The sequence below is a fragment of the Panthera leo genome, chromosome B3, assembly GCF_018350215.1.
Source record: "Panthera leo isolate Ple1 chromosome B3, P.leo_Ple1_pat1.1, whole genome shotgun sequence".
Classification (NCBI taxonomy): domain Eukaryota; kingdom Metazoa; phylum Chordata; class Mammalia; order Carnivora; family Felidae; genus Panthera; species Panthera leo.
The window spans coordinates 54652795-54674267 of record NC_056684.1 but is presented as its reverse complement, the minus strand read 5'-3'; the positions used below and the strand labels follow the sequence as shown (position 1 = coordinate 54674267).

General features: G+C 37.8%; 1 protein-coding gene and 1 long non-coding RNA gene across 4 annotated transcripts in view; one reads left to right on the top strand and one right to left on the bottom strand.

Moving 5' to 3' along the window:
• The first annotated feature begins 1868 nt into the window (after positions 1-1868).
• The window catches only part of LOC122222064, a 49943-nt gene continuing 30338 nt past the window's right edge, over positions 1869-21473 (top strand). For all 3 annotated transcript variants that reach the window (XR_006203584.1, XR_006203585.1, XR_006203583.1), the window contains exons 1-3: positions 1869-1919; positions 4304-4377; positions 19860-19979. This is a non-coding gene — a long non-coding RNA (uncharacterized LOC122222064). The remainder of the gene's footprint in view (positions 1920-4303; positions 4378-19859; positions 19980-21473) is intronic.
• Positions 5907-21473, bottom strand: part of SECISBP2L (SECIS binding protein 2 like) — a 64519-nt gene continuing 48952 nt past the window's right edge. Inside the window, exons 15-18 of the mRNA XM_042942096.1 lie at positions 19737-19957; positions 18505-18659; positions 16538-16757; positions 5907-9315 (exon numbers count right to left, since the gene is read on the bottom strand). Of these exons, the coding sequence (XP_042798030.1) occupies positions 8630-9315; positions 16538-16757; positions 18505-18659; positions 19737-19957 (1282 nt within the window). The 3' untranslated portion in view covers positions 5907-8629. The remainder of the gene's footprint in view (positions 9316-16537; positions 16758-18504; positions 18660-19736; positions 19958-21473) is intronic.

Genomic DNA, 21473 nt, shown 5'->3' with positions numbered 1-21473 from the left:
AAGAGGCAGAGGCTTCAACGTGTCTGCCTCGGAGATATGGCTCACCAGGGCAGGGAGCTGGATCCCACTTCTCAGTGTTGTATAAAACATCATCTTTGCCAGTCTTGCCTGAGTCAATCATGCGGTCAGGGCCAGACCAGTCTATTCTGCAGGCCTTCTGTTAGCACTTGACTCATGCTTTTCTTGGAAAAGCCACTCAGCAGCCCTTGCCAGAGGTACCTCCCTGCCCTTTTGCTCCTCACATAGCCTCCTCATGTGATGGGAGAACATAAGTGGGATATGTGGGAGGAGGCACTGGCATGTGATCAGAAGCTGTGGGTGAATTCTCCTTATCCTCTTCCCCAGGAAGTGAGAGGGGTGGGGAAGGCCTGTTTTATCCAGAAGATCTGGATGAGTCTGGCTAAGTCTACTCTGGAACATTAGAGAATGTCTAAACAGGTGCCAGAAACAGAGGTCAAGAACATTTGAATGCAGTGAGTATATGCCCACTGATTTGGGGCCCTGAACCCATACAGGACTAATCCAGCATCCTGACATCGAGTTAGTACAGTTTCTCAATCTCTGCATTATTGACATTTTTGGCCACATAATTCTTTGCTGTGGGGGTGCTGTGGGGTGCTGCCCTGTGCATCATAAGATGCTCACCAGCATCTGTGGTCTTGACCTACTAGATGCCAGGATCACTCTCTCCAGTTGTGACAAACAAAAGTGTTTCCAGACACTGCCTAATGTTCCCTGGGGAGAAAATCACCCGGGGTTGAGAACCTCTAAGTTAGAGCAGTCCAGACATCCCTTGTGTTTTCCAATCTCATGGAAACTTCACAGTCTAAGCAACAGATTTTGATGCATGTTACATAAAAAACTAGATCCTCAGGATGTTCATCATTTTTGAAGAGAAAGTACTGTGGGGCCACGTTTTGGAGAACTCCATGTTCCATGGTACAACACTTTGGGGAAATGTTGCCTGATATATAATAAATCTTTTCCCTCATGGAGAGTCAAAATGCATTACGATATTGGAGTTTCTAAAATGTCTAACAGCAAGGAAACTCATTCAACACTGTTTGACCCAGACTTTGCTTTTTCATGGCCACCAATGGCAAATTGGAGATTCCAATCTTAAAATCCAAGGAACCCAAAACCATTGAGCCACTCTTAATCCCAAATCCAAAATCCCAAGGAAGAGACCCATTTGCTTAGCGTAGATTAACTATTTTAAGATCCCCAGCCCAGTCAATGGTCTCAGCATTAGTTAACTGTCAGCTACTGTTGCAATAAGAGATTATATCCCTGGTGAGGGTGGAATAGGGTGTGTGTGGAGCCATTCCCTAATGAAGGGACATACTAAGCAGACACAGCAATAGATCCCTAGCATAGTTCCTTAATAGCAATTTTCTTTAAAAGTTCCTTTCTTTTTTCTTTGTGCTTTTCTTAAATGCCTAGGCAACTTTATCATCTTGATTCCTGTTCAGATTTCATGGAAATTGGTGGCAACATTCCTAAATTGCTGCAAAAGTTATAAAGACATGAAAAAATGTCTTAAATTCTTGGATTAAAAGGGACAGGTTGCTCAATATTTCCAGGTTAGAGATAAGGGTCACTGTAACTGGCAAGGTGAAGTCAGCTCTATATATATAGGTCCAGAGCTTTATACTGATTATGTCCCAGGTAGTTACCCCTTTAAAGGTTGGCTACCATGAACAGCCAGATGAAGAAGAGTCTTTGAAGACACAAAGCAGACCAGGGCATCATGATCAGGCTTACTCAATTTCTATTCTGAGCAAGGGATGCTATCACTTTAAACACTGTGTTCTGGTTGCTAAGGAAACCAGATAAGTGGGTTGCCAACACAATCTTCAATCTTCCTATGAAGATTAAAGCACCTTGCTCCAACTAGAGAGCAGATGGGGGAGGCACAGGTGCGAGACATACTTCTTATTACTGGGGGAAGGGTTAAGCCAGGTGAAGGATGAAGGGAGACAGTTTCTAGTTCATGGAGAGAAGATAAAATTTGCAGCTACCAGTTATTTAACAAATCTTAACTCTTTGCTACATCAATCAAGATACAGGTTTAAGCCTGACTTCTAGTTGCATTTCTACAACTAATGTTCTTTGTTAAGATACCAAAGTGAGATTTGGTGCCAAGTTTGGAAGTCATTTACAGAACAGAAAATGGTTGCATTTTAGTCGGCCTGTTCCTTTTGGTTATTCCTGTATTTCAAGCATATAAGAGTATAAAGAATGATATACCACATTCTCATATACTGATCACGGAGCTTAAAAATAAAACATTATAGATACACTGGAAGTTGCAGGTGCATTTTTGCCCCCTTCCTGGCTAATCTCATAGAAATGTCTTATATACCTGTCACCTCCCTCTATATGCAAACTATAGTCATTAAATTTACGTTTTCAGCTATAAGCAATATAGGGACATGAAATACAGAGTAACTCGAGGGAGCCCACTATTCTAGGGTGAGGCTCTTCTATTTGGGATTTGGGTTATTTTTTCCTCCAACCCCAAACTCTAAACCAATGTAAAAAAAAAAAAAAAATAGGAGTAGTCAGAAGTCAGTATGTAGGAGTGTAAATGCTTCAGAATATGACTGCATTGCCAATGCTGATTTACTTACTTCAGCCTTCATTTATTCATTCAACAGAGATTTACTGAGTGCCTGTTTTGTGCCAGGCATTGTACTAGGCAGAGAATAAAGCAGGACAATAAGCCAAAGACCCTGCCCACACAGAGCGTAGTAGGGGAGAGAGACAAGATGAATAAAATCTATAGGATGTTGAAATGCAGCAAATGTAAATGGAAAAAAAAAGTGGGTTTGAGGAAGAAAGTGATGAAGAGGTTACAATTTTGGATAGGGTAGTCCCTGACTCCCCTGAGGCTTCACTATGAAGGTGCATTTGTCAGAAGCTCACCATCTGCCTTACAACACTGGTTCTAGAAAAGAGAAAGCAAGGAAGAACAAAGACAGGGATGATGACTTCTGACATTTCTCCTGTAATTGAGAAACCAAAGATTTTCAAACTTTTCACTCATTTATATTTAACCAGAGGTAACAAAACTGCTTAAGTATCAATTCATTATCCTATACTCAAACTGATTGTTTGCAACGCAATGCAAGTGCTCCAGCCGAGGTAAACAGAGAAGAAAGACAAGCAAAGATAATCTAGGGAATCTGTACATGCCTAAGCAGGTACCACTTTTCTTCCCATCTCTGTTCCCAGAGTAAGTAAGGGTGCAATTAACACCGCCTGAAATCAGAGTCCCACTGTAAGGCTGTGGTTATTACCTGTTCCCTCTGGGTAATTCAAGGCCATGGCCAAGCTTTGACACCTCCGAGAGAAGGAAGCAGTCATTCCTCAAAAAAACCCAAAAAAGCCCAAACAACCTATACCACTCCAGGCTCCAACCCATAGCTCACCAACATACAATTCCACCCTATCTTTGGTTCCTCAGTACTAACATAAAGAACACGAGGCTCAGGTAGGAGCTCCAAATTTCATGCAATGCAGTATCTTCCTTGCTCCAACCCTGCTTCCAGACTGCAACCTTGGATCCAAACAGTTAGTTGACTTGTAGCCACAGTTATCCAATCCATTTTTGCAAGAGTAAATGTCTCTCTGTCTGCCACTGGGTTGCCAACTAATTACTCAGTGTAATGGGGAGTGGAGTGAGGAGAAATACAGGGACTGAGACTTGCTCCAGAACTGAAACATCTCCCATCTTTCCAAACCCTGCACTGTGAAAGCAGAGCATGCTTTGGCCCTACATTCCATGAGGCTGCCATTTATAATGATTATGCAATTAGCCACATGCCTTAGTTCATACATGTGACATCAAAAGAACCCACGTTAAACTAAAATATTGAATTGCCAAGATAATTTAGAAATGTCAAAAGACCTAACAGCTGATCCCAAGAGCTAAATGTCTGGATCATGTTCTCTTTCTAAAATGAAATGTAGGATTCTAGAGTTCTGAGTTTAGCCTTAGAACTAAGCACTTTTCATGGCAAGGACTACTGTTCCGGATACTTCTCTACCATCTCTCCCCATTTTAAACAATTATTGGTTTTACTGGGTAGACTTTGACTTTTCAGGTGCTGTGCACACCCTCTTCTGTTCAGTTAAAGAAAAACTGATCACTGTTAGGAAAAGAACAATTGGGAATCATACAAATGGTGGTCCAAAAAAGGAAATATTCCGATACAAATGATGAGGTTTCCCTCCTTTCTCTTTGTGATCAGCAAAAATCCATTTCATTATGAAAATTAGTGATCCTATTTTCTAACAGGTGAGTCTACTCTTCAGATTCCATACATTTCATGGTGACATGGTGACAAGGGACCACTCTCATTAAGTGATCAGGTGAGACTCAATAAATCTAGTCTCTAAGAAAATCAGTTCAGTCCTGGTATATTTCAAATTCCAGAAGACGCCTGACAAAGGTGAGAAAAACACTCGTTTGCAACTGTGAGCATTTTGTGTTAAGGAACAACAGAGCATAGTGAGTAAAAAAGCATGGCCTTCAATGTGGAAGGAGTCTGAATCCCAGTTCTGCCGTTTACCAGCTGTGGGACCTCGGACAAGTTACTCATCATCTCCCTGATGGTTTCATCATTTAAAAAGTGAAAAATAGCGTTTCCTCATAAGGCTGTAGTGAAGATTAAATGAGTTAATACTGGGAAATGGCTTAGAACACTGCCTGGCACAGAGTAATTTGCATAAAAAGGAGAAGAAATCTGTAGGATTTCTCCTGACGCCAGGATGGTCTCCACAGATGCCTTGGCCTGTACCACAGCCTACACCAACCCCCAAATGGAAATTTTTACTAGTAACTTCCTCCTGCAGATTTTACAACCTCCTCTGGCAAACCCATGAGGGCACTAAGCAATGCTAGGAGTCTTTTTTTCTCTATCCCATATGTTGGGCAAGTCATGAATTCCTTAAGTACTTATTCTGAAATGATAGACTACATTTCAATAATCATTTTATTAGTTACAGAAGAATCTCAACTAGTATTTACATAGTGCAAAAAAGCTGTTATTACCCCTAAAATGTGATATAACAATTATCCTTCAAACAACAAAAGAACAAGATGAAAATCTTTTCATGTTATAATTCACTAATTTTGCTTTTTTTTTTATTAGAGCATTACAATTAAGACATTAAATTATAAACTCATGTGGTATATTTAGAAATTAAATTACAAAATAACACAAATACTTTTAAGGTGTGTTGTGCCAACAAAGTTTAAATTTTTATCATTAATTAAGATTCAGATTTCAGCTTAGGTAAACCATTTGGCTGATTCTTTGATGTTTATAAAGGCTGGAAGGGGCAAAGGAAGAGGAAGATGTCTTTAAATAAATTATGTCACAGAAAAAATTTTAAAGCAAAAAATGATTACGTTTTTAAATGGAATAAGTTAATGTTCTAACCTGTTGGCACAACGTACAGGAAATACTTAAATGACAGGTTTGTTGTTTTTTTAAAGCAAACAGCAGCTTTACAAACAGTAATACTTCTTTATACATATATTAAAGTAACAATGTGTTAAGATTTAACAGTTTTATGTTGAAGAGTTGAAAAATGAATGTAGAGTTCACTACTCATTTGTACATTACGATACCCACCCCACCCACCTCCCCCAGCTTATTAAGAAATCAGACAAGTACATTATTTGAATATTAATTTTTCAATACTTAAACTATGTGAATTCCTTTTGACTAATTCTTTTCCAAATACTGGAAGCATATAAAATACCCTCTCTGCAAAAATGACCTCCAATCAAAGCCTTTAAAAACTTTTCAATGTATAACACACATTATTTTTCCCATGTTTAGTCAAAAGAAATATATTACATCATTTACAAACATATTTAAACCAAAATTAAGCTAGTGTGAACATTTGTCTTTTGAGAAGTAATCTTCACAGCAAACAATCCTACTGAAGCAGAAATCTAGTTCTGGGAGTGCAATTCATATTATAATTCATATACTTATGTACTGAAATAGAAATCTAATATTAATTATTGCCATAAAACAACCTCTACACACTAAGAAAAAAAATCACTATGGTTTTCATTTCTTGTGATAATGAACCCCTACTCTTATCATTAGGTCTCCGAAGAGGCACCCACTCCCAGTTCCGAACAAAAAAACGAAAAACAAAAAAACCCCACTTTCCTATTTTCACACCTCCTCCTGTATAGAATACACAAATTCCAGAATTTATCTAAAGGAAACAAATTATAAAGACATTATTAATACTTATTTAAGCATACTATCGACACAGTAGCATCTCCTTTAATAAATTTTGGGTAGTCCTCTAGAGGTGACCTGTCTCGTATAAAAAAGGCTGTGGTCCCTTGGGTTTGCCGGCAGAAGATCCTGCACGTGCAAGAGCATTTATCGAACACAGAATTGAACACTTCTGAAGTCTATAGTAAACTTAAAAGTTACTGGTGTTCTGGAGATTTCCTCAACTTCTCTTTTGATACAAATGTCAAAAATGTAAAACGACAGTTCTCATTCAGAAGAGATATAAAATGTAAGAAACCTTTGAAAAGCCAATACCTCAAGATCAAGAGTCATCTGAATCACTGACACCGAGCAAAGGAAATTTACACCATAAAAAGTATGAAAAGTTTTTAAATTCACTTTTAAGACTGTCAGTAGTTCAAAATCTCTATCATTTCTTTAAACCAACTAACACTTCCCAAATGTGAAGACACAGTAAGATCTGCCACATCTATATCCATGATTACTATTTCAGAGGCTTCATTCCTTACATGCTGTGTTCCTTTAAGTGCTAAATACTTTGTGCCTAAGAAGTCTACACTGGAGAACAGTTTAGACAGGGCAGTACAATAATGTCCCCTTTTAGCACACTAATAAAGTTGACACACTGGCATTTTCTATACAGCAATGCTCCTAAACTTTCACAATGCACAGATACTAAATAATCACCCAAGAATCTGATCTCTCTAGTATTAATGCCAGCATTATAAAACATCAAAACTAGTGCAGTAGTCTCAATGAGTTCAGTAGAAAACCTGCCCAATTCTTCTCTCCTGCCTCTGTGAGGCAAAGCCCTACCCCATGAAATCAGAGCAGGGAAAATACCCCTCCCTCCTCAGTTCTGTAACTGCTTGTGGGAGTTCTTGCTGGCGCCTGTGTGCTTGTGTGTGTGTGTGTGTGTGTGTGTGTGGTCAGCTGGAAGCTAGGGATGGGGGAAGAGGTTGGAGGGAAGAGAGAAAAATAGGTAATCTATAATTCTCCCAACATTACATAAACTTGTAGAGGTCACTACCAGGTGACTGACCAGCAAATAAAACATTTAGCTCAGTATGTTTAAATTCTCCCAAGCAGATATACACATTCCTTGAGAAGGGCAGAGATAAGTAAGAGTGATCAAGAATTAATACCTGCCTAGATCTGTGTCCTCTAAATTATCTTATAGTTTCAGCACAATTAGAACAACTTTCTCTCTTCTTCAATACTTGCTTTTCCAAGACTTGATTATCAGGATATATGTTATAAGTTGTGTGAAGTTCCTTTCCCTGACCTCCTATCAGTAACTATGGTGGGTGTTACATGGCAGGTGCTCAGGGCTAGGGACAAAATATGTATTTTTTTTTTTTTAAGGTGAAATGATTTTTCACTCAGGACAAGTTTGGATACCTAATCAAATCCAGATAGCAAATCTAGAGGGTCCCAAATCAGAAGCATGCAAGAGAACACACCAATATAAGACTTTGTTTTGTAATAGTTTACACGTAAGTGCTACAGTCATAGAATCGGTTACAGTTATTCATCTGCCACAATCTGCCTAACTTGATGTAAATACGAGTATGTACAAGAGCATTCCTGAGGTAAGTAAGAAGTAAATAGGAGACAGAACCTAGCAGGTCCTATCGTGGGTGACTTTTCACTATTAAAGACAACATCTATCACTTCCCACAAGTAAGGCCAGCTCCAATGTATCGTGGTGGTTCCTTTGCTAACCTAAGTATTGGAGGGTCTGTTTTAGCCCACTGCAACTTTAATCACAATGATCAATGGCTTCTGAAATAAGCATCTGTGGACCAAAGAAAAGTTACATCAATTTTTAACACAAAACATTTGTGAACTTAGTTACCCTCCGCTTTTTTTTTTTTTTTCAATTTTCCAAATCTACCTCCGATTCTTTTTTAAAGAAGCCCAAACAACTTCTGATCAAATTAGAGTGAAGGAGGCAGTCCTGAAGCAAACACTGGTAACTGCTCTTAGCCTTAGAATCTGGATCTTTAACTTTCAAAATGACTCTAAAGAGGCATTTCAAATTTACTTTCTTTTTTAAAACCTAGTTGTCTTCTATTTTTAATCATTATTTTCCATAACAAAATAAGCTCTAACAATTCTGAATTTCCACACAGCTCTTAGAAAGACACTTAGATGCTAATTAAAAGCTAAGCTACAGATTATAATAAAACAAGTAAAAGACAGCTACAAAAATATTTGTCAGAAATTAAATACATATATTAAATACCGGACAGTGCAAAATGTTGAGATGAAGCATAAAAGATAATGGCTGCAACCCTTACACAGTTGGAGACAGACAGCTGACATTTCCTGAGTTATAGACTTGGGGGCGTATAATTAAGATCAGAGGGCTCGTTGTTCCGTGAGCTGCAGCTGCTGGGCTTCTTCTGCTGCTCCTGACCTGCCTGGTGGTCAGTAGTCCAGGACTCACCATCTATCCCTGGTTCCGGCACTTCAGGCGCCTCTGCCTCCTCTTCTCCACTTTGCTCTGCATTGTCTTCCTCAGAACCATTAAGGGTTTTTCCAAGCTGAAGAGTCTCCATTGTTCTCTGGGTCTCAGAGACCCAAGACTCAATTCTACTATTGAGCTGTACTTCTACAGATATGGGTTCATGAGTATAATCCTCCTCCTCCTCCTCCTCTTCATCATCCTCTTCTTCGAGCATGCCAGGTACAAGGGTGCTGGTGGTGCTGGTGATGGAGGAATTCAAAAGATCTCGGCAACTGCCATCCAAAGAACCCGTCTCTGTACTCTGCTGGGAGGCCCACTCCAGGTCATCTGGCTTCGCTTCCTCTTTATCGCTCACTGTTGGTTTCCCAGGGTTTGTAGCTGAGGTAGTACCACCTGCAGCCAGTGATGACGGCTGCTTACCCACAGGGGCTGTGTCAAACTGAAGTTTACTGGGTTTTTCGGATGTGCTATGCTTAGAGGAAACCTCTCTCTCATTTTCTGATGTTTCTAGTCCATCTGACGTTTCCACCATGTTTCTCCAATTTGTTTCTGCAGATACCAAACAGATTTTTAAAAACCAGAACACGGTTTCAGAATCATGCAACTCTTAAAAGAGGGAAGAACAAAATTTGTTGGCTCACCAACTGGTTGGAAAAACTAAAATCTTAGTTTATTCTAGTACTGGTTTAAATGTTATAAAAGGAAAACAATTCTCAAAAATGTACACTTAAGATAAAGAAACAAGGAGGCAAAAGTAAGTGTATTAATGCCTCAGATGCACAAGATCTTATACCAACAGTAGCTCACTGGTGTTTAGATATAAAATCCGTATCTTCATGAAAATCAATGAATTGCCTTTTTATTCTTTTTTCTTTTTTGGCCCGGAGGTGTACTGGGCCCAATGATCCTCAAGTCACAGATAGCAGAGCCAAGATATCCAACAGAAATAGTTCTAATTTGGCATGTTTGTGTCATGCTCCCACACCAAGTTATGGGAGAGTTGTCTTAACCTGCAATGGGACTTATGTTTCCATTGATAAGCAAAGAAGCCATCCATGTATTTTTAACATTTGTGAAAATTTGTTTTAGAATTTATGTAGCTGGGCTTACCAAATGAATTTGGTAGCTAAAAAAAGAAATGTTATTACATAATATAGTGGTAATAACCTAAGTTATTTTTAATGACAGGAAGTCAATTTAAAGGAAACAAACATACAAAGAATGAGGAGACAAAAGACAGCTCTTCTACCCCTTTTTTTCCTGTGTTTATTTTTCTTTCATTTTTTATTATTTAGGTATAATGGACATATTGTATTAATTTTAGTTGTACAACATAATGGTTTGGTATTTATACATATTGGAAAATGACTGCCTTAACAAGTCAACATCTGTTACCACATAGTTACCAAAAAAATGCTTTTTTCTTGGGATGAGGATTTTTAGATCTACTTTATAACAATTTTCAAATATGCAATCCAGTATTATCAATTATGTCTCCATGTTGTAGGTTATATCCCATGACTTATCTATTTTATAACAGGAAGTCTGTACCCTTTGACACCCTTCACGCACTTCACCCACTCCCTATGACTCTGGCACCCACATACATGTACAAGACACACACTCCATCTTCTTTATCCATTCATCCACTGAGGGGCACTCAGGTTCCAAGCTACTGTGAACAGTGATGAAATGAACAAGGGAGTAGAGATATCTCTTTGGGATAATGATTTCATTTCCTTGGGTATATATGCAGAATATGGACTAAAAATCATATGATATTTCTATTTTTACTTTTTTAAGGTACCTCCATACGATTTTCTGTAGTGGCTGCATCAATTTACATTCTCACACTGTACAAGGATTCTCTTTTCTCTACATCCTTATCTGATATTTTTTGTCTTTCTGATAATAGCCATTTTAACAGTTGTCAGGTGGTGTATATATATGTATCTTGTTGTAGTTTCAATTTGCATTTCCCTGGTAATTAGTGACACTGAACACCTTTTTATGTTGGCCATATGTATGTCTTCTTTGGAAAAGTGTCTATTCAGATCCTCTGCTCACTTTTTAATTGGATTGTTGGTTTTTTATTAGTGAGTTGTATGAGGTCTGTGTATATTTTGGATATTAACCCCCTATCAGATACGTGATTTGAAAGCATTCTCTCCCACTCAGTAGGTTGCCTTTTCATTTTGTTGATTCCCTCTGCTGTGTGCAAAGTTTTTAGCTTTTTGATGTAGTCCCACTTATTTATTTTTGCCTTTAAAAAAAAAACAGCCCCCCTTCTATTTGCATTATAGCTGTTATTTGCAGTTTAAGTATAATGGTCAAGCTGTAGTGATAAAGCAAGTTTATTCATATTAATATAGTGAATTTGATTGTCACCTATCAACTATATACTGATAAAGACCATATTTTGGGCACCTGAAATCAGGGCACATGCTTTGGGAAAAAAAACTTTCTTTTCTATAGTTAATTCAAATTTGCAATAGGTCCTTTCCACTCTTCCACCTCATGAAAAAAAAAAAAACCAAAAAAAAACCCACAATAAAAACCAAACCTATTCCTCCTCTTATATTCTCATTCTTAGTTAATAACATTATCATTTTCATAGTCTCAAAGCAAAAGAACACACAGTAATCCTTGAAACCCTATCTATTGCCCTGACTATATCTCTTTATTCCATTGAACTCATAATTATACCATCTCACTTCTATCTCAAAAACTACTAAATTTGGTCACTACTGCCTTAGCTCAAGCCTTCTTTATCTTGCTATACATCTACATATAAACATAATTGGTTTTGTGAATTGGTCACGTCACTGTCTAACTGGCTTTCTATTACCCTAGGAGACAATCCCAACACCTTAGCTTGGCATAATCAAAGCCCTCCATGATCTGACCCTTACCTGTCTTTCTGGTCCCATTCATTATAACCCTTGGTCACACATTCTATGCTTGGGGTCTCTCTGAATTCTCATTCCTCCCAAAGTCATAACTTCTGTTTACAATTTCTTGCTTTGCATAAGCTGTTCTTTTCACAGATGTTTTCCTCCTTTACCCTTCAGACTCCCACTCATCCTTGAAAACCATCCTTAAATGTCAATTCTTTTCTGAAGTCTTTCCTGACTTTCCACTAACTTAAATTCCCACAGAACTTTTGCATACAGTTCCAAAGCACTTGTTTTGTGTTTGCTGTGCCGCCCCCCCTCCCTTCTCCTTCCCACTCCCACTCATCTCTGTGTCCCTATGGTTGGCATATAATAAGTGTTGGAGACAAAAAAAGCCTATTAAATGAAAAATGCCACACATATATTTAATTATGCCCCCCCCCCGAAAACTTTAAAAAGGCATACATTTTTTTGAAGTTTTAGATGCACTTTTACATTCCTTCTAACAGTTTTTTTTCCTCCTTCAAAAGTTTAAGAATTCACTTGGGTCTTGGAAAAAGTTCCACCTCTCCCTTGGCCATGAGTCAAAGAACAGGAAAAAGGAAGGTCAGGATACTAGGTTAGGCTGATCTCTCTCCAGGATCAACTTTGGGCTTTCATCTACTTGGACAGGTGAGCTGAAAGCCCACATGGTTCCTTGGGAAAGGAAAAGGAGATATGACCTTAGAAGCAGAGACAAAGGATTCTGCTATTTAGCCATCAAGAGACTTGTCACAACAATCAAAAAGCCACCTAGATCACACATCCACTGGGGAGGGAAGGCCTATGATCCCACCTTAAAGTAATAGGTGAAGCTTGATCAACAGTTGAGGAGTGCCACAAACACATGAATACAACATGGAGAAACAGAAGAATAAGAAAGTGCCATCATTCTCTATGGGATAGGAGAAATCTGATTGGAATGGGGAGGGGGACAGTCTAAATCCAGAACAGAACCTCTAGAAGTCCACTTATGATGAAGGGAACAGGAAGCAAGTTAAAGGCAGAACCAAAGATCTCAACAAACCTGGAAACGGCACTGATCCAAACCTATCCTGCTTCTGAATTGTTTATTGTAGCAGAACTTACTCAGTAGAGCTCTTCTTTGCTTATTAATCCCTCTATGCTTTCCTGTTTTGTTTACTGGGTCCTTGTTATTTGTCTTTTAAACTTTCAAATCAGTAGTGATTTATCAGAGGATGAGATGTGTGTATTTCTCCTTTCAGTCAGTACTCACAGGAAAGCTATCCATCTTTAGATAGTTATATATGAAAGAATAAGCAAATGAGTTCAAGAAACTACAGAAGAAGGGGTGATAGTAGAGAATGAGCAGGAAATTCAGGATAGAAGGACTACACATCAAGGCTGTCCCCCTCATAAGTGGTTACCGAAAACCTATTATATTATCCTATTATGAACTCATACAACAGACAGGGAATACAATCACACTGGCTAAGAATGCAGATTCTAGAGACGGATTCACCCACTGCACGGCACTGGCAAGTATTTACCTCTCTTCATCTTAGCCTCATCTGTACAATGCAGTACACTATTTCTTATTTCATAGGTTGCTCAGAAAACTGAACATATTAGCGTGAAATGCTTGGAAAAGTGCCTAGCACATAGTAAGAATTCAGTGAGATATTATTATGTATCAAGTGGCCATTGTGTGCCAAGTTCCTATATCAAAGAACTTACAACTTAGTTGGGATTTATGTTCAAAACTATTTGTTTCAGGTAATAAATATGATAGAATTGAGACTCAGCGCAGGTGGAAGGAAAACATAAGCAAAGAAAACAAGGGTACACAAAGGACAGTAAGACTGTACTATCACAGGAGGTTTTCTAGTCTACCAATGATTAGCATCCTTTTCCAAGCTTTGGTTTTCTTTACACTCGGTGGGGCGGGGGAGGAACATTTTAGAAATCCAGCATCTTCCAGAAATGGAAAACGCTACTTGCTGTCTACCCAACAGTTATTCCCCGTTTTCTTCCTGGATAACAGAACCCCCAAACTTGGGATGAACTTGAGCCTAGTCCCAGAGGATGAATTAAAATAGCTCTCAGACTATCATGGTTATCCTATCCCTCCTATGCCAAATACTCCCTTGCCTTAGTCTCCCTTGCAGCTAAAAGTAGTCACAAGATTGGTTCTAGCCAAATGAAACAAAAGAAGTCTTCTGAAAATGGTTTCTTCACTGATAAAAGGAACTCACTGCCTGAACTTCCTGCTTTTGACTACTAATGCCGAGAGCCACAGCAGCTACTTATGAACATGAGATGATAAGCACAGGAGAAAAAGCTACAGACTGAGAATGGAAGAACAGAAAAAAAGAAAAAGCTAAGGACTTTGATGACACTGTGAAATACTTAAATATACTAACTTCTTAGGCCACATTAGTGCGCTTTCTATTTGTTGCTGAATACATCTGATACAAAAAGAATAACTTCATACTTTCTTCTCAATGTTATCTGTGGTTACCTTCCACTCATTTTGTTGGTGTCCTGATAAATCAGCTCATCTTCAAGATTCTGTCTAAATCTCTCCTTAGGATCAACCATTAGCTCTACTAAAACAAACAAACAAACAAACAAACAAACAAATGACAACTACAGGCCCAAAATGGTGTCACTTAGACTGAGTTCCCAAACTGAAGTTTAATTCCCAATCAAATTGCAGTTTCAACTTCCTGTACAAATGTGGCCTTAACCAGGAAGTCAGGAAATTTTTCCATCAGCACCAATGAGTCCATCACCTGGGTCCTCTCCATCCCCCAAAGAAAGATGAGGTAATCTGCATAAGACCCCTCCCGTGTTCCGCCAGCAAACAGTCGCACCTAGAAAAATCTTTTTCTCCTCCTAATGACTTTCTTGCCTCCCCCATCTATAAAAAGCTTCCATTTTGTACAACTCTTCAGAGTGCCTCTCTACCTGCTAGACGGTGGCTGCCCAATTCATGAATCATTTAATAAAGCTAATTCGATCTCCAAACACATTGGTTGAATTTTGTTTTTTAACAGCTCATAGAATTTTAGCTTTGAATGGAACCTTATAGATGACCTAGACGAACCCTCCTCATTTCACTAAAGAGAAATCTGAGTCCCAGAAATTAATCAATTATTTCTCACTCCCCTAGGCAGAATGTGAAAAAGCCAAGGCTTCCATCTTTGAACACTTTAAATTTGGTGCTTTTTGAAAACATCTCCTAAGTCTTTGAGGAGAGAGGTTCTTTTTAGAACTTTTCTTTTCATGTGCCCAAATGACGATCACTATCAATTGCTCAAATCCAGTTTTATGAATTTACCTTGCAGTTTGCTTTTGAGATCTGCAGATCGTTATACAGACAGAAGCAAACTCATTTACAAAGCTGGCACTTTATCTTCTTTATTTTCAACTGGTGTCAACTTCAGACAAAGATACACGTCTGCCTCTAAGCCAGTAACACTTAACCTTGGTCTGAGGTTTCCTAAAGTCCCACAGTAACTTGTTATCTGCCTCTGGCCTAGAATTTTGTCAAAAGCATTCCAAACATTTAACTACAATTACAGACAGAAGACTAGCAAAGGGAGTGTGAGAAAAAAGGGAAAAAAATGAGGGTCTGTTTTTTTTAATGTTAAATTTTAGGTGGTAACATGCTATTCAATAAACTTCTAGAGAAAGAAACAAAGAAAGAAACAAACAAACAAAAAAAGAAAAGAAAAGAAAAGAAAAGAAAAAAGAAGAAACGAAAAGACAAGAAAGAGAAAAGAAAGAAGAACCAGGAGCCACGTTAAAGGAGGTGGCTATACTATTTTTAAAAAGAAAAAAATTGGGAAATGAATTAGAAATTAGATCATGAAAAGTGGGGAACTTAAAGAGTTCAAAGTATTATATAGAAACAAGGCAAGGAAACTACTAAAACATATAGTGCAATAAATAATGTTATTTTAAACATTGTATGTTAAAAAAAAAAAAACAAAAACAAAACAAAAAAAAAAAACACAGGCCCAAAATGGCATCACTGAGGCCAAATCACCAAACCAGAGCTTAATATCTAACCTAATCCCAGTTTCGACCTCCCCTAGAAATAGAAGTCTGAAGAGTTTTCTGGTCAGCACCAGTGAGGTAATCTGTCACAAGGGCCCTCTCCACCCCCAACAGGAAAATGAGACAATCCACCTAAATAAGACCCCTTGCCTATCCCCCTCAAGGAAGGTGACCTTGCCAGACCTTGGCAGGAAGGATCCTTTCTTTTCTTTTGCTAATAACTTCCTTGCACCACCCACCTTCCTATAAAAACCTTCCATTTTGTACAGCTCCTCAGAGCTCTCCCCTACTTGCTAGATGGGATGTTGCCCAATGCACAAATCACTTATGAAAGCCAATTAGATCTTTAAACTTACTCAGCTGAATTTTTGTTCTTTAACACACACAAATGCTGGGTTTTCGTCTATATTTCTTTTCAACTAGCATCAAATTTAACTCAAAACAAATGTCATATGTCTACATTTTATAAGCTTACAATCAATAATATTCAGGTCTTTTGTTTACTTAGTAAATACAAAACTTCAATAATAGAATATCAGCATGAAACCTCCTAGAATTTACTTAGTTATAGGTCACAAAGTATGACACATTTTGACTTTCAAATCCCTCTGGAGATTCTGGAAATGTGACTGAATTATAGGATCTCACAGAAAGTCTCAGCCCCAAACTGTCTCCTAATTTTTAATGGACATGTTTAATGCAATTTCTTAAACCAAAATTCTGACCAAAATATGAATAATCAGTAAGATAAAAACAAAAGGTAGCATTTATTTCAAAATTTCAATCATCTGAAATGATATATAACAACTTACCATATTCCTTTTCATTTACTTCAGAGATGGGTTCAGAAATAACACTGCAGAAAGAAATGGCGCTGGCTGCAGAGGGGTTCCGAGAGTGCCCCATGTGGTGTGGCACCTTCTTCACATTCTTTAAGGCCTCCTCAGCTTGTTCTTGTTCCATTGCGGCAACCATATCTTTGTATGCTTTCCTGGCTTCCTCCGTAAGTTCTACTAACTTATTAAACAGGCTCTAAAAAGGGATTGGGATTAGTCCATTTTTTGTCATGCTTTTTATTCCTATAATTAACAATAAATAGGGGCGCCTGGGTGGCTCAGTCAGTTAAGCATCCAACTCTTGATTTCAGCTCAGGTCATGATCTCATGGTTCATGAATTCAAGCCCCACACTGGCCTCAGCACTGTCAGTGCAGAGCCTGCTTGGGATTCTCTTACTCCATCTCCTCTCTAGATTCTCTCTCACTCCATCTCTCTCTGCCCCTCTCATACTCTTTCTCTCTCAAAGTAAATAAATAAAAACTTTAAAACAAAAAAATAAATAGTATCTCTACTGTTTCAGGATCAGACACACTTTCAATGAGCACAAATGGTATGCACACTGCAGAACTTTATAAAATACTCTGTAACTTTCAGATATTGTTTATATAATTCTCATAAGTCTGAGAAAATGTCTTTTTTTTAATTTCTTTTTTAATGTTTATTTATTTTTGAGAGAGAGAGACACAGTGCAAGCAGGGGGAGGGACAAAGAGGAGGGGAAGGGACAGAGAGAGAGGGAGACACAGACTCCAAAGCAGGATCCGGGCTCCTAGCTGTCAGCACAGAGCCTGACGCAGGGCTCAAACCCATGACTGTGAGATCATGACCTGAGTAGAAGTCAGATGCCCAACTGACTGAGCCACCCAGGCGCCCCTCCGAGGAAATTTCTTGATTCAGTATTAGTCACTAATTGTGATATACTAAAAGTTCTTGCAAAGTTTATCAATTCAACAACTGCACCCTTTAGTATCTGGCACTACAGTGAGTACAAAGATCACTGGAACACCATCTGCTCTCAAGGAAACTTCCATACGGCTGGAAGATGGGAGATACCAATGATTCAAGCAAGGTACCTTATCTTAAATGCCTTGAGATGTACAAAGTATTTTGGCTTTTGGAAGAAACATCAAATCTAACTGCTGAGCATTAAATATTTAAATATCAACATTAAATATATAAGTATAAAATACATAATAAAATATATAAAATCTAAACATTAAATCTAAACACTAAATATTAAACATTTAAATATATAAAAATAGTATGGATGGGAAGAAGGAAAATGGTCCATGAATGGTGTTACAAAATACTTCAAAATCAACTTCATAAAAAGGTCTTAAAATGTTATCAGTTAATAAGTATTAGGGGAGATGAGTAACTATTCTAATTATTAGTTATCAACCTATTATTATTATTATTATTATTACTATTTATTATCAGCTCCTATGGGCAAAGCTTTATTGGCAGACTAGGAGAGGAAGATAAAAGTATCGTGAGTGCAGAATTATTCTGACAATTGATTAGGAACTCCATCTTCTGAAAGAAAATCCTCTCCAATTAAAGCATTCTTCTCTCTCTTGACTCCAAGTAGCACAAAATATAGCCTTATATAAACTGAAGAAAATTATTTTATATTGTATAATATTGGATATCTTTACCCAGCAGTTAAATAAATTCTCAGATATTACAAAATTAAACCCAGAAGAAAAAAAACACTGTGGGAAAAATAGGAGCTAATATGTTTATAGCCAAAATATTCTAGGATTAATTTGTATAAATGGTTTCAACACTAAAAAGGAAATGTGGACTCAAGAATTTTCCACTCATCCCTGGGAGAATCATCTCACTTCTTTAAATGTTTAAACGTAACACTGGCGTGTGTCAACAGAAAATGTATGGAGGGAACAGGAGGGAGTGAGGGAGTGCATCCTCGAAGTCTTACCTCAGCACCAAAGTAGTTGAAGATTCCCACTACACTAACAGGAACCAGCTTGTTCACACAGCGTCCTAGAGCTTTTCTTCCAAGCGCAAACACAAAAGGAATTTCTTGTTCCCGTGCCATGGCTATAACATTATAGAGAGCCTCATCTAGTCCACCTGAGAAAGTCAACACATGCTGAGGTTTTAATTTACTTATTATTTTTTCCCCCATTAAGTAGGCTTCACACCCAGCATGGAGCCCAACGTAGGACCTGAACTCACTACCCTGAGATCAAGACCTGAGCTGAGATCAAGAGTTGGAGGCTTAACTGACTGAGCCACCCAGGTGCCTCTAATTTACTTATTTCTTAAATGGAGGTATTTTAGCACCCAGCAGCTAAAGCATAAAACACAGCAGCAAAGGATTCTATGAATACTTGTGGCACTTCTGCTGTTCCACACATTTTCCTATTGGAATTTATATATGAATATATATACATATTTTCTTTCTTTCCAATAAATTTTCCAATTCTTCAATGCCAATTTTTGTCTCTCCATAGGGATTAGTATAGAGGGAGTCAAACTTCGATACAATAAACATTTATTAAAACAGAAATTAAAATTGTTAATAGTGACTGATGTCTTTATTCTCTCAGCTCAAGTAGCAATGAGACAGACATATACTACTATTTTTATTGGCATTTTTCCCCCGTGGAGACTATTCCTACTACTGTTACTTCTGCATCTGTCTTCTCCAATTACCCAAAGTGGCTCCTCCATGAAAACAGACAAATCAGGGTGCATGAAACAGTAAAAAAGTATTGTGTGTGGGTTCCCATAAGAGCCTTTACATGTAACTGCTCATTTCTGAGGCAAATCACCATAAGCAAGAGCAGAGAACTTTAACTTTTATCAAAGGAAGGTAATCCAAGAATTTTAAAAGCAGAATACATTTGCAGAAATAAAGAAAGGTACTCTTATAAATAAGTCCTCACTCTGATTACAACAGAGGGGACACTTGGGGAATAAAATCCTTAACTAGTGTTCACAGATTAAGATTTCTTTATAGTCTGATCTCAATTTTATTACTTAATTTGAGGTAATGAAAGATTTCACTTTCTTTCATGTTCATCATTATGTTTCATATCTAATCTCTGCAAAGAAAGACATATGGCTTCCATTTTACAATTCAGTGTATATCCTACAGTTATACTAAATAAATATCAAAACACTTCAAAAGTAAAATGTTCATACCTTTTGACTGGATTTTTTCACAGTTTGGAGAAATTATAACACACTTGATCTTATTTAACTTCATATGCTTAGTAACCTCCCTTAGACCCATAACCAGCCGTCTCCTTGCTTTTGCTCTTACAGGATCTTTTTGGTAGATGCGTTCCTGAAAACTGACAAGCTCTTGAAGAAGAAGAGTCACACATTCATCAATCTCTTTACAAAGAACCTGATTGCAGTACCTGTAAAGGAAACCAAAAACAGGTAAGTCCATCCTAATTTATTTTTATGAAATTATAAAATTATGTTAGGAAAAAAAATATCCAATAAGAGGTTTTCATTAAAAAATCAACTCCTTAAAATCTCTTAATTAAATGGGCAGAAAACATGAAGAGACACTTCTCTAAAGAAGACATCCAGATGGCCAACAGGCACATGAAAAGATGCTCAATATCGCTCCTCATCAGGAAAATACAAATCAAAACCACACTCAGATATCATCTCACGCCAGTCAGAGTGGCTAAAATGAACAAATCAGGAGACTATAGATGCTGGACAGAATGTGGAGAAACAGGAACCCTCTTGCACTGTTGGTGGGAATGCAAACTGGTGCAGCCGCTCTGGAAAACAGTGTGGAGGTTCTTCAAAAAATTAAAAATAGATCTACCCTATGACCCAGCAGTAGTACTGCTAGGAATTTACCCAAGGGATACAGGAGTACTGATGCATAGGGGTACTTGTACCCCAGTGTTTATAGCAGCACTCTCAACAATAGCCAAATTATGGAAAGAGCCTAAATGTCCATCAACTGACAAATGGATAAAGAAATTGTGGTTTATATACATAATGGAATACTACGTTGCAATGAGAAAGAATGAAATATGGCCTTTTGTAGCAAAGTGGATAGAACTGGAGAGTGTTATGCTGAGTGAAATAAGTCATACAGAGAAAGACAGATACCATATGTTTTCACTCTTATGTGGATCCTAAGAAACTTAACAGAAGTCTGTGGGGGAGGGGAAGAAAGAAAAAAAAAAAAGAGAGGGAGAGAGCCAAACCATAAGAGACTCTTAAAAACTGAAAACAAACTGAGGGTTGATGGGGGGTGGGAGGGAGGGGAGGGTGGGTGATGGGTATTGAGGAGGACACCTTTTGGGATGAGCACTGGGTGTTGTATGGAAACCAATTAGACAATAAATTTCATATTTAAAAAAAAATATCTTAATTAATTCCTATAGCAAATTAGAAAAAAGAAGAGTTTTTCTGGATTACATCAGCTTTTAAGGAAAGAGTGGATTATCCTCAAATAAGTACTACCCAAACTGCCAATTATTAAGGATATAAATCCAATGTTAACCTGTTATTTGATAAAAAGAGACATAATGTTGCTGGTAAGAAGATGTAAAGTTATTTCACTCCAGGGAATACTAATGATGCATTTAGTAGGAAAGAATAATTTCCTAGAAGCTAACTGAATGGCCTCATACCAACGAAGTCATCCTCCACATTCAGATAAGTCACAATCTCTGGGAATTGGCTTCCTTGACCATAAAAATAAGCAATTAGGTAAGCTGGCCTCAATGATTCCTCTAACTCTGAAAATCTATGGATGTAGCAGATGAACTCAGTAATTAAATTGAAACCAAAACCAAAGAGGTCTTGAGGTAAAGTCACATGCCTTTACAGTAAGCAAAGCAACTGAACAGGGCTCTTTGTGAGATCATGTATGGCTATAATGTGAGAAACAGACAGGCAGTG